At 51.7% G+C, this 13,698-nt stretch overlaps 2 protein-coding genes across 2 annotated transcripts in view; one reads left to right on the top strand and one right to left on the bottom strand.

Annotated features, from left to right (window-relative positions):
• The window catches only part of CIMIP3 (ciliary microtubule inner protein 3), a gene marked incomplete at both ends in the record, with an annotated part of 62,930 nt that overhangs the window by 1,280 nt on the left and 47,952 nt on the right, over positions 1–13,698 (top strand). The gene's annotated exons all lie outside the window — the stretch shown is intronic.
• The window catches only part of LOC308495968 (uncharacterized protein C6orf132), a gene marked incomplete at its 5' end in the record, with an annotated part of 35,418 nt that continues 29,379 nt past the window's right edge, over positions 7,660–13,698 (bottom strand). Inside the window, one exon of the mRNA XM_081044497.1 lies at positions 7,660–13,386. Coding sequence (XP_080900623.1) covers positions 13,269–13,386 — 118 coding nt within the window. The 3' untranslated portion in view covers positions 7,660–13,268. The remainder of the gene's footprint in view (positions 13,387–13,698) is intronic.

The following is a 13,698-nucleotide window of genomic DNA, read 5'->3' as shown; positions in this document are numbered from 1 at the left end:
CGATCATTGTCATTGCCTTACAGAAGAGGAGACAGAGGCTGAGAGGTTAAGTAACCTGTGCACGGTCCCCAAACAACTATAAGGCTAAATGGCTGGGCTTACAGCCCTGCTCTCTCCTAACCACTGCCTGCCCGCTGCCTCTGGAGAGCCATAGGTTGGGCTCATTTCTTGGATGGATGGAGCCTAAAGGGGACAGAGCCTTCACAGGGAGCGCCGGCTGTTGGAAGACCAGGCCCCCTCCCAACATGCAACCAGTGATACCAGTTTCTGAAGAGGTGTCTCCCAGAGATTGCTATGCATATTAAGCAAATACAGACACACACATTATTCCCCCCACGCACCCTGCCTTTTTTTTTTTTTTTTTACACAAATGGCAATATACTGCATACACTTCTGCGTTTGTTTTTCTTTTTTCCCCACTTACTATCTCCTGGAGTTCATTCCATATTGGTTCATAAAGAGCTTCCTCATTTCTTTTTATGGCCACAGAATGTTTGTTCCCTTGTGTGTCTTATTCAAATGTATTACCATTTGTCTATTTAGAGAAATTGAGAATATTTCCAACGAACAATGGTACAATGTCATGATGCCATCTTGCTGGTGTATCTGTAGGCCAACTTCCTAGAAGTGGAGTTCCTAGCCCGCAATATGTATTTTATATTTTGGTAGCTGTTGCCCAATGCCCTCCATCGGGGCTGAACCTCCAGGGAAAAGAACCCGTTTCCCTACCCTGGTCAACACAGTGTGTGATCCAAGTTTCCATCTTGTGCCAATCTGATAAGTGAAAAGTGGTATTTTAGAATAGCTTGAGTTTGTGTTAGTTATTATGACTGAGACAAGCTTTTCCACGGTGTGATTTAAAACCCAGCGTTCCCAGCACCATAACCCTGCTGAGCTGTTCTCTGGAACACGGCTTTCTCCACTGTCCCTGACATGCTGGGGGGCACCTGCCGGGCCTTTCAATTCAGGGATTGTCCTGGTATGCGTGCACACGTGCAAAGTGAGCATTCCTTCTGAAACTCCACATTCTCAGGGGTGGCCCGGGGAAGACACGCCATGTAAGTCATCAGAGCTGCCCCCTCCCATCTGCGTTATCCCCTCTTCAGTGCCAGAGCCTGCCCTCTCCCTTGGGCATCATTCTTTGAAAATCCAAATAGATTTAGCAGAGCAGTTTTCTTCCCGCTCACTCACATTCCTCAGGCCAGATACATTCTGGAGAATTATCAGTGTCCGAAGCTCCCACGTGCTCCGCAGTTGGCTGGTCTCCAGAAGAACAACAACAAAGGTCGAAAAAGACACGCAAGTAAACAAACCCAAGTCTTTTTTTCCCCCCCTTCTTCTGCATCCCCCACCCCCACTCCGGTTCAAGCCGTTGTTCCTCAGTGTAGTTGTGTAGGACCCAGCTCCGAGGCCCCTGCTGGTATCATGAGCCTTGCGCTCGCTCCTTCCGACTGAGGCAGTCGGTCAGCCACTCACGGCAGCACACAGCAGCCTGTGGCAACTCACACCGACCTCCACACCTGACACCTGACACCTCACAGCAGCCCAGCTCCAGGAAGAGCTGTTGTTCACAATCTTAGCTGTAGAGGGTGCAGCTCACTGGCCCATGTGGGAATCGAACCAGCGACCTTGGTGTTAGGACGGCGCTCCAACCACCGGAGCCACCGGGCCGGCCCCAGCCTTCCTCCTGGTGCAGGACGCTGCCCACCAGGCTTGTCAGAGCCAGCTGTATCTGGGCCTGGGCCTGGGCCCTGTCTTGATCGCCCAGGTAGGTGATAGGATCCTCTTGAAGGTTCATTCAGCCAACCCAGAGGACATGACCCTGTCCTGGAGGAGTTCAAGGTATGTCCTGCCATGTCCTCTGAAATACTTTGTCCTTCCTGTCAGAGGCCCTTACTGCAGAGCTCGAATACACCAGGTCTCGTGGTCTCACTTGAAGTCATCCTCTGGTTTCATAGAATGCTCTGGAAACTCTGGGATCTTGTCAGAGAGTGTTTCTCCCACTTATATGAGGGAGACCTGCATGCTTCCTGATCTCTTGGAAGCACCCAGAAACCCTGTCCACAGTAGCCTGTCCTCACAGGGTCTGGCTACACACAGCCATATTCAACCCATTGACCCGGACTGGGTCAGACCCACTCCCACCCACAACCCCCAGCTCTGCTCTCCCTTGTCTCCCACGGTCTCTTCTCCCTTGAAATAATTTTATGTGATTTTTAACAAATAATAATATTAGCTTATGTTTATATAGCACTTACTATGTGCCAAGTACGATTTTAAATACTGTATGTCTACTAACATCATAAATGGACACAGTACAAAATTCAAAAGGTGCAAAAGGATAAACAGTAAAAATGCAGTCTTCCTTCTCATGCTGTGTCTTCGGCCACTCCATTCCCCACCCCAGAAACCACCACTAGTACTGGTCTCCTGTGTGTCCCTTCAAAGCTATTTTATGAACATAAAAGCACACAGGTCCATGATCTTTCATCGTCGTTATACAGGTGGTGGCTACAAACGCCATGTTCTGTATCTGCAGGTTTTCTTGGTTAATTTTCCCAGGTGTGCTTTTCCTTCCCCTGAGATTCTTCCCACCTTCCTGCCTCTACATGCGTGCTGTGATGGGGTGGAATTGTGACCACTTTTGGAGCCCAGCAGGTCTGTGGTTGGTCGCCTGTCCTGCACTTGACTGGCTGCAAGTGACTGAACTGCTGAGTCTCACATTCCTCATCTAGGAAAGGGCCTAATACCTCACAGGTATTATTGAGAGATGTGGTATTAGAGATAAGTGGCTCATGGCTCGTATTGACATTATTCCCATGTGACCTGCCTCCCTCCCCCAGAGATGTGGTCACCTGACAAGTGGGCAGGTGCTGGATGATGGACCAGGCACACACCCTGAGAGTGAAAGTGACACACAGGGACAGGAAGTGTTAGGAGCGTCAGGGCCTGCCCCTGCACTGTTTCATAGATGCCGAAGGGGAAGGGAGATGAAAGGGTGAAGGTGGAAGGCTGTTTAGGCCTTTGTTTTAGATGTTGGCATCGATGAGCTTGTAGCTCTGCCCTCTCTTGGAAGTTTACCTGGGCGCCTTCCCAGCCCCAGGAAAGCCCCAGAAATAGCCTACACCCCTTCACTGCAGGGATTTTTACCTCACAAAAGGCAGCCAAGCCTGAGCAGGCGTCAGCTCTGGGTCCTGTAGGACCTGTTCCTACCCTTGAGGCTCCCCTCCCTCAACTGCCCACAAGCCCTGGCAGTAACTCAGGAGCCCTGTGGAAGCCTCTGTCCAGCCATTGAGCCCCTCAGTCCTGCTTTTACTGCCATCTTGTTTCTTCCACATCCTGGCTTCTTCCATCCAACCATACTCAGAAAGAAAGCGCATTGTTACATTCAGCCTGCTGGGAACTAAGAAGTAACAAACAGCATCCTCTCAGAAAACTAAGGCCAACTTAGGGCACAGAGCTACTGGCTACCGCCCACCGTGCGTCTCCCTGGAGGCGGGGGCAGTGTGGGGCAGCATAGGGAAGGGAGCTCTGGAGTCCCCAGATATTCAGCGTGGCCCAGCCCCAGCTTTTCACATTGGGTACCTTGTTGGTGGAATTATTTTTACTGAAACACTTTGAGGAAAACGTTTTCTAGTTGAATAAGTGTAAATATATTAGGAAATAAGGTGAGAAATGCCCATGAGCAGTATGGCCTCAAGGACATTTTGCTTTTTTAGTGACAGTTTCAGGTTTCTCTTGTAAAACTTGAGGAGGTAGGACAGGCTGTTTGTTTGTTCCACTTTGCAGTTTGGAAATCTTGATAGAAAAATATTAGAAGGATTAGTGTAATGAATGGTTCTGTCATTGACCACGTGATCACAAGCTAGTTCCCACCCCACCCCCCGTGGTTTGTTGTGTTTTTTTTGTATTTCTTTTTATTCTACAATGGATTAAAGGCAGCTTATCACAAAACCAATAAATGATAAAAATATATAAAATTGAAAATCAAGACCAGTGGAAAATAGACATTAAATAAATCAATTTGGGGTGATAAACAAGAGGGTCAGGGCTAAACAAATAAATATATTGTACATCAGATGGTGATAAGTGCTGAGGAAAAAAATAAAGCAAGGTAATGAGAATTGCGGGGAGGAAGGATATTGCCCATTTATGGTGTAGTTAAGGAGGCCCAGACTCTTCAAGAGCGTAGCGTTTGGATTGAGACCAGGTAGCTGGAAAAGAGTATTCAGTGATGCCGGAACAGCAAGTGCAAAGGCCCTGAGGCAGGAGTGGGCTTAGTGTGTTAAGGAGTACAGTGTGGCCAGCATGGAATGGTAAGGGACAAAGTGGCAGGAATAAGGTCAGAGGTGAGGGACGAGTGGATCATGTGGGGTCTTGTAGCCTTGTGATCTCTCCTTGAACCAGCTTGGGCCTGCTGAGCTGACGTGTTGCTAGCTTATGAAAGAGGAAGCGAGTAAGTCTCCAGTACCGTCAGGTGTCTCTCTTCTTACAACTCATGTAACATCTTGGTGCTCCAGTTTCCTCACTTGTTAAATTGGTGCAATACTTGTTCTTCAAGGCTTGTGAAGTAGGAGGATTGCCTTCCAAACCCTCTCTTCACCCCCATGTTCAAGTATCTTTGACCACCTTCACCAAAGCCTACTCCCAAGTAGCCATCACATTGGGACTTCAGGGACACCGGGCTTTGACTTAGATTGCAGGGTATTTCAACCTGACATTTCCAGCTGGATTTGTGTGTGTGGCTGCCCTGTGCATTGTAGGACATTTAGTAGCATTCCTAAATGCTCTTAGGCTCTCTCCAGGTCTGACAACCAAAAACCTCCGGACATTGCCCCTGGATAACAAGTGAGCTGAAAATGAAGCCCCAGGGCTCTATGCTCAGGTGCCAGCAAGAGGCTGGTGGGAAAGAATTGGGAACAGCAGTGATTTTTCCCCCTCAAATCAGAATATATCTTAAGCTGTTTACTTCGTTTAATTTCCCTAACGCTAGACCGTAGGAATGTTCTAGAAGACAGTGTGTATAATATGTACTTTAGAGCTCAGGAGTCTGAGCACTTGCCTGGCTCTGCCTCTTGCTATCTCTGTGACCTTGGGCAAATGTCATGCGGGGCGGCCTGCGGGGTCTCTGGTCCCGCTCCCCACATAAGAACACAGGACATGGTGAGGCCAAAAAGGAACACCCACGCGGAGCCATAGATAGGGAGGTCATACCACTATGGTCTTGCTGGCAGCTGGGTTGGAGACACAGGAAGCAGGAGCCACACTGTCTGCAACCTGCTGTCCTAACAGCAATCTGCACTTGCCAGCCACCATCTTCTTGCTAGCCCCCATTTGCTGCTGGCGTAGCCACGGCAGTTATATTAGTGGCCAATGGCTCACTGGTTACAGCTGACGGCCAACTAGCCACAGCTGATGGCCAGCCAATCACAGTTGATGGTCATTTACTACCCGAGTGAGCACCTTTCCACATGAGGCCGAGAGCCTGGAAACTGTACTGCTGGCTCGGTCCCCACAGCAAGTTACTTAGCCTTTCTGTTCCTCCCTTTCTCATCCATAAACTGAAGATAACAAAAATACCTACCTCCTGGGGCTGTTGGGAGGATGACACAAAATAATAGTACCCACGTAAATGCTCAGAACGGTGCCTGGAACCTGACACGCTGTTGCAAGAGAGGTTCCCCGGGAGACAGATTTGTGTGCAGGAAGTTTATTAGGGAGTGCCTTCAGGAGGCACACCTGTGGGGGCAGGGGGGCAAGGGAGGGGCAGAGGGAGCATACTGCTGGGCTGTCTGCATTTGCAACAGAGGCCATGGCAGCCCTGGAGCTTTGATGACCCTTCAGAGTTGTGCCGAGTGGGGGGAGGGGCCTGTCTGAGAATATGGGCTGCCCTCAGGGAGCCCTTGGGTGAGGTGGCTCTCTGGTAGAAAGGACACTTCCCACGGATGGATTCAGCTGACAGCAGTCTCCAGGCCTCTGGGGGAGTGAGAGTGGGGACAGAGCCAGGAGTGCAGTTTCCAGGCTCTTGGCCTCATGTGGAAAGGTGCTGGTTCAGGTAGTAAATGGCCATCAACTGTGATTGGATGGCCATCAGCTGTGGCTAGTTGGCCGTCAGCTGTAACCAGTGAACCATTGGCCACTAATATAACTGCCGTGGCTACGCCAGCAGGAAATGGGGGCTAGCAAGAAAGTGGTGGCTGAGCTAGCAAGAGGTGGATTGCAGTTAGCACGGTGGATTGCAGCTAGCAAGTAGGGTTGGTTGGCAGAGAAGCAGACGGCAGGTTGTGGATCATGTGGCTCCTGCTTCCTGTGTCTCCAACCCAGCCGCCAGCGAGACTACAGTGGTGTGACTGCCCTATCTATGGCTCCGTGGGTGTTCTTTTTGGCCTCACCATGTCCTGCGTTTTTATGTGGGGAGCGGGAGCAGAGATCCCACATGCCACCCCGCATGACAGAGAGCTTCAGTCCTGAAGAGGGAGGAGGGTCAGGGTGGTGACACACTATCCATGGCTTGAGTGCTTATTGGCCAGTGTTATGAGGCAAGATGGAAACAGAAGCAAAAGTGCCTTTAAAACACTGTAGACACCTGAGGAATTACTCCCAGCCTAATAGTGCCCCGGTGCCCCCATCCCAGCACCCTGCTTATGCCAAGCCTGCTCTCTCTTCTTATTGCCCCCTCCGCCCTCCGCAAGGGTGGGCAGGCAGAATACGGAGAGGCACTGTCATACCACCCCAGCCATGCTGTCCTTGAGGCAGAGGGCAGGCAGCAGCCACGCAGTTCTGCTCCTTACCTTGCTCCAGCCCTGTAGCCTAGGAAAAGTCACCTGGCCTATCAGCACTTAGTTTCTGGTAAGCTGGAGTGGTGCTGCCTACTTGGAGGGTATGGTGGGATTAAATGGAATACTGCACAGCAGCAGTTCTCCAAGTGTAGTCCCTGGGAAATCAGGACTGGCAGTCCCACCTGGGAACTTGTTAGAAATGTGAATTCTCAGGCCCCACCCCAAACCCATTGATTCAGGAACTCTGGGACCAAGTCCCAGGAATCTGGTGTTTCGTTTTTTTGTTTTGTTTTTAACTTTTATTTATTTAAATGTGTTTTTCCAGAACCCATCAGCTCCAAGACAAGTAGTTGTTTTAATCTAGTTGTGGAGGGCACAGCTCACAGTGGCCCAAGTGGGGATGGAACCCGCAAAGTTGTTAAGAGCACCACGCTCTAACCAACGCAGCTAACTGGCTGCCCCAGGAATCTGTGTTTTGACAAGTGCTCCCGGGCTTCTGATGCTCAAGTCTGAGAACCACTGGTGGCCCGACAGCGCTTAGCTCTGCACCTGGATCATGGGAGGGGAGCAGTGCCAAACTCAGCTGAATCTGAATCTGAACCTGAACTCCACCTGCTGGGCTAGAGGTCAGGCACCTGTGGGCAGAGCGCCACCTGCTGGTTACAGCTAGGCCCTGCAATGCACACACAAAACGGACTCAGGACTGGACTCATGAGCAAGGACAGCAGCGCTGGACATGAGGGCAGGTTACACAGATGTCCTCTCTTCACTCCTCTCCACTCTCCCTGGAGAAATCAGGTTAAAGACAATGTCAAGGGCAGGTTTAAATGGCCAAGAGAAGTCACCAAAAGACAACAGCAATGTGTATGTTTGTGTCAGCGACAATAGGTACCTTTTACTGAGCGTTTGAATGTCGGACACTGTAGGATAAACAAACCAGCAAATGGCAGCCCTCCTCTCGCTGCCCCGCTCATGCACGTGCTCCCACCCAGGTCACAGGGCTGCGGACAGCCTTGGTGACCTGGTCACAGGCCAGCAAGAAGGGCCACCCACAGTGCTAAGCTAACGGTGTCCCATGTGGTCACGTGCTGTCCTGCGTGGGAATCTCAATAGTGCTTGACAGTATTTGATTAAACGCTAACATGTATTCACTGACCAAACATACGTTCAGTACCTTCTGTGCCAGGAGCAGCACTATACGTTGGGGGTACGTGGATGAATGACAGGCAGGCCTTATGTTGTGGAGTTTATAAGCTGTGGGGGTATGCAGCAAGTAACCCCAATAGGAGGGAGCCCTTAACAGGAGCTGGTGTGGCCTAGGGGGTGGCGGATGTCTCAGCTGAGCCTGAAGGAGGAGGAGGCAGCAACCGCTTGGGGCAGTGGGTGCAGAGGTGTGGAGGGAGGGCTTCTGCGCATCGCAGGGCTGGGGAGGGCTCCCTGCAGGGGCTCTGATCTAAGTGGGTCCTTGAGGAAACAGAGGGGGCAGAGGTGGTGAGGCAGGAATGAGTCTTTGATCTCCCAATTGTGTGCGAAGGAACTAAGGGAAGAATGATGCCTTCTGGAGAGGCTGAATTTGAGTGGCTGGCCAGGCATCCACATGGAAATATTTAGGGGGGACGTTCAAGTTAGAAATGTGGAGCTCAGGTGCAGGAGCGAAGGGGGGTGAAACTCAGTCTTCTGGAGAAGAAATTTTAGAAGGAAGAATGGAGAGAGAGGATGGTGCTGAGACACCTGGGTGGAGGAAGGGAGCCAGCCTGGAAAACAGAGGAGAGGATCAGAGCTCATGCTGAAGAAGCTCAGAGAACAATTCTGCAGGAGGGGAGAGAGGAGAGGCTCATCTGCAACGATGCTTCCCCGGCTCTGAGAACTGGCCAGGGGAGCACAGGATTATCCATGTAAATGAGAAAGCATGCATAACACAGTGCCTTGGTCTTCGCACCTCCCCCAGAAGTGCACCTTCTTGGCCAAAAATGTCTCCAGAGGCCTCAACGCCAGTCTGCAGCCTTCCCTGGGGCTTCGGAGGGAGGTGGCCCAGGTTCTCAGCCCAGCATCCGGGGCCACCCATCTGGGACAGCTGACTAATGATGGGACGCCAGTACTGCCTTTGAGCTGCAGAGATGAAAGCGGCCACAGGCTGTTGGGGGGTAGGCAGGTGGTGGGGTGAGCAGGCAGGGGCAAGCCTGCCTGACAGCTCAGCACTGAGGCAGCTTCTGCCTCACCCCTCCATCCTTCAGCTTCCACAAAAGGAAGCTCAAGGCTCACCCGTGGTGAGAGGAAGCCTCTCCGCTTAAATAAGTAGAGGCTGGGGAAAGCTGTGCTCCATTTGGGAGGACAGAGCCCTTCACACATTGCTGACTGCAGGACCAGACTTCCAGCACAGCCTACCCCGGGACCTGCCCCTGTTTGGGGCTGGGCTGGGCCCCACCAGAGAGGTGGGGTGCTGGCCACTGGGGACCTGGGCCATGCCCAGGGCGGCTCCAGAAACCAAGGTGTGGCCCACCTGATCCAGCAACACCTGCACCACCCACGCTCATTAACCTTTCCTATTGGCTTTACCCTCCTCCTTCCAGTTCCCCTATCCCTAGTCTGATAGAAAGATAAAGTTTGAGGGGTGTGGTATGATGGGGAGAGATGGATGAATGGGTGAGAATGCACACAGCTAGAAGAGAGGCCGCGGGGATGAAGTATGCAGATTTGGAGTCAGGTGGGCTGTGCTGAGCAATTTTTTTCCCTACTGCTCCAGTCAACAAAAAGGAAACGTGAATGAAGCCCCAGGACCAAGGGATTTGAGCAGGACACCAGGGCGAGGAGGTGGGGATGGAGGGGCCTTATGTGACCTTCTTGGGGCGTGGGTTGTTGGTGTGGCTACCCTTCTCACGGCAGTTGGCAGCACGGGGATGCGGGCAGGCGTAACACTGTGGCAGATCGTCTTGTCGCAGTTGTACTTCTGGGCGACCTGGCGGAGGGAAGGCTTCATGGTGCTCCCGCTGCCCCACAGACGAAGCACCAAATGCACAGTGGACGCTTTCTGGATGTTATCGCCTGAGAGAGTGCGGCCATCCTCCAGCTCTTAGCCCGCAAAAGTCAGACGCTGTTGGTCAGGTGGGATGCCCTCCTTGTCTTGGATTTTAGCTTTGACATTCTTAGTAGTGTCCCTGGGCTGGACCTCGAATGCGATGCTCTTGCCCATCGGGGTCTTCCCAGAGCTCTGCATCTTTGCATCTGCTGGGGCGGCTGCTCAGCCTCCTCGATGAAAACAAAGAGCTAGTCTGAGCAATTTACTTCTCTTCTTGGAGCCTTAATTTTCTCATCAACAACATGGAATGAGGGGTATTACGAGGCCCATACGTTTTAGAGGATTGTTGTGAATAAAGGAGAGAACAAGTGTACTTTCCCAGCTATCAAGGTCAAAGGTTGGCGGTTATCACAATCACCGTTGCACCACGTTTCAATGCGAGGTCCATGGAGCCCAATTTTGGGAGTATGGGTGGAATGCCTGATAATGGCTAAAACGCATGTGCTGGCATCTTTCTGGGGTGAAGACCCATAGCTCTTCAAGAGGTCTGGGACCCAACAAAGTGTAAGACACACACACAGCACAAGTCCTTCCCCATCACTTTTGAGATGAGGGAGCTGAGACCCGAGCTCATACAGCTTGTCGGAGGCAGAGCCAGACATGGAGCCCTGACCCCCACACGCTCCGTTATTCCCTGCTGCCCCTCTCATGTCAGGGGAGGGGAAGGAAGAGGTAGGAGACATCAGGGAGGGGAGGGCAGCCAGAGGTAGAGCCCAAGTCCTACTGGGCGTAGGGGCCCCGTCCTCACTCTGTTACCAGGATGAGGACATCATGGTGGAGGGTGGAGGACAGCGGGACAGAAGAATGAGGAAGGCCCAGGATGGGAGAGGCCTCGGAGGCTCTTCCTGGAGGCACAAGTGGCTAAATCAGTAAGTAAACCTCCCAGTCGCCCTTTCCCAAGAACCTCCACCGCCCCGAAAATGACTCAAAGGAGGAAACACAACCCTCTCTCTGACGCCATTTTGAGAAGACTTTTCTGGTTCCCTGTTTCCTCTTCTGGAGAAGTTGAATATCACACGTGAAAGCTTCATGGGAAACTGTGAAAGGCCACACACAAATGTAAGGCAGTCCGTCACCCAAAGATGCAATTTATTGAGCAACTACTGAGTGCCAGACATGTGATGGATGCTTTGCCTAAATCAACATAAATGTCACCACTTCAAGAGGCCTTTCCTAACCACCTGCTTAACGTAAAGCCGCATCTCTCCTTCATCCTCCAGTTATTCTCACATTTCCCGTTTCTTTCCTTCCTCCCACTTATTATAATTTCTGTTTCTGTGTGTTCTTTTCATCCCCTCTCTCTCCTCCACTGGACTATAATCTTGCCATGGGCAGCAGTCACGTCACTGTGTGTCCGTGCTAAGCATAGTGCCTGCCATCTAGTAGTCACTCAAATACTTGTTAAATGAATGCATGACCGTCTCTAATCTTCACAACAGCCTTATGAGGTAGGTATGATTATCATGCCTGGTGTACAGAAAAAGAAACTGAGGTTCAACGAGTCAAAGAGACGTGCTTAAGGGCACAGTTTGTTATCACCAGACTCCTTCCCCTTGAAGGATTTGGAGAACAGGAGGATCAGAAGAGAAAGTGTTGGCCCAGCAAAATGGCTCACCACTCCAGTCACCACCCTGTGCTCAGCCTCTCCCCACTGAGCTCTCCCAAGTTCTCACTACACCCCAGGAGGTCCGAGTCATTCAGTCTGCAGCCACAGAGCTGGAGGCTCCAAACCAGCCTGTTTATTTCCCACGCCAAATGACAGCCAGTCCTTCCCTGCCCACCCCAGAGCAATCTACAGCTGGGAGCACACACCTCACCCCTCAAGCCCTTAATACAGCAGATAAGTTAGTGAACTCTTTTATAAAACATTGTACAGGGAAAATACACACATATACATAGAGCCAGTGCCGGAGCTGAAGTGGGTTTCGCTTCTTGGACACAGGTAACCAGTTCCTGCCCATCAGGGAGCCTGCCCACCCTTCAGTCTCCCTGAGGTGGCTCACCTGCTGTCCCCACAAACAGGTACCTTTGTGATAGCTTACCAAGATTACCACAAATCATAAAGGTCCAACATCGTGCTCCCAGAGGGAATTGTTTCCTGGCTGCCCTCTTCCGAGGTGGGCCACTACCTGCCCTCCCTCCTCTCCCAGGCAGTTTGCCTTGGCCTGGTCCCATGAATTTGGTCCAAGACCTGAAGGCAAGGAAGGTAGGCCAAGGAATACTGTTTACTGATATGTTTGGTGACCATATATCACCCAAACCATGACCTTTTTTTGAAAGTGGAGGGGGGTCTAAATTCGCTGGGAAACAGGCATAAACCGGAACTGTGCAGGCAAAGGATGAATGGCCACCCTACTGATCTGTCCCCTGCTCTAAACTGGCCCAGTTCTACCACTCTTGACTTTCCAAAAACATACTCCCTGTCGGCAGCAAACATCTCTCAGATGTCATTTCCTATCTCTGCTGCCTCCCACTCTCCAAGGCCTTCCAGCATCTATCTTGGCTACATATTTTAAGGTCTCAATAATACTGGGGACCTGTAGGATCAGAGTTGGGAGGGGTGGTTGGGAATGATGCCCCTCTCCAAATCCCCAACAGGACCTGGCTAGGTAAGACTTTTGGTGTCGAGCCCCAGGCCTTCTGGCTCCTTGAGCCCAATCCTCAATGGCTGCCTAGGTCTAAGTAGAAAAGCAAGCATTAATTCTCTGTCTCCCTCTCCAAACTTGCCAAGGCTTCTCTCTTTAGGCTTCCCTGCAGCTAAAGGCCCGGGCCAGGGCCAAATGAACCATCAATCCCTCCATCCCAGCCCTTGGCCAATGAATGCAAAGCATTCTGTTCTGGTACCTTTTCCACATGTGCAGACGCATTCCTGGTCCCACCTCCCGTGGTTTCCATGCTAGGAGTCCCAGGAATCACCTTGGAGTGGCAACTGGTGGACTGGTGGAGGCTACAAAGCTCAACCTATAGCACCCTACACTCCCTTTTCATGAGGGCCTCAGAGGCAATCACAGCCACCCCAAGATGCGTTCCCATTCAGATTGAATGCCCCACCCCCTGCTTTCAGAACCTGCTCAGTAGGCCATGCTTGTAAAACTGCTTTAAATAAGCCTTGCTAAAGCAAATAGTACCAGACAGCAGAAACTCAGGCTCCAGGTCCTAAAGGCTCCTCCTCTCCTCCCTCCTTCCCTCTCCCATCCCCATCTGTGCTGTGTACCGTCCACAGCACACCCAGAAACAGAAGCCCCCCCGAGGGCTGCTGCTTCTTACTCATCCGTCCATTTGTCTGTCTTCGGACAACAAAGACTCCTCTGTGCCTGAGTCAGGCTGCCTAACTCCTGCTGCATCCCTCCCACCCCCACAAAAACAAGTGCCTGGATCTGACCCCCTCGGGTAGAGCTGAGAGAACCCTGGGCTCAGGACAGGGCATTCCGATGGGCCCCTGAGTATGCATAGGAGATGGGATGGCGGGTTCCTGGCCTCACAGTGAATGTGTTGATGGGGCTTCCATAGTAGGGGGTGCTGTGGGGTGACCTGGTGGGAAGCAGAAGAGAGGAGAGGTTAATATTTGTAGTGGGTTAACCAACAGCCCCTCCCATCGCCTCCAGGATGTGGCTCAGCGCTCTGGTTTCTGTCCCACAAGCCCCCGGCTTATCAACCTCAGGTGGCACCCCAATCCACCAGTATTGATTCACCAGGCACAGGGCTCCCCGTCCTGTCTAGGCCCTGCAGCTCACAGAGTACATGCCTAATGCCCTTTACTCAGAACGCTTCACTCAGCCTGTCTCTGCATCTTTCTGTATTGTTGGGAAATCCCGGTACCCAATGACCACTCAGATCTCCCCA

The sequence above is a fragment of the Rhinolophus hipposideros genome (genome assembly GCF_964194185.1).
Source record: "Rhinolophus hipposideros genome assembly, chromosome: 3".
NCBI classification, from domain to species: domain Eukaryota; kingdom Metazoa; phylum Chordata; class Mammalia; order Chiroptera; family Rhinolophidae; genus Rhinolophus; species Rhinolophus hipposideros.
This window is presented reverse-complemented; position numbering and strand designations above follow the sequence as displayed.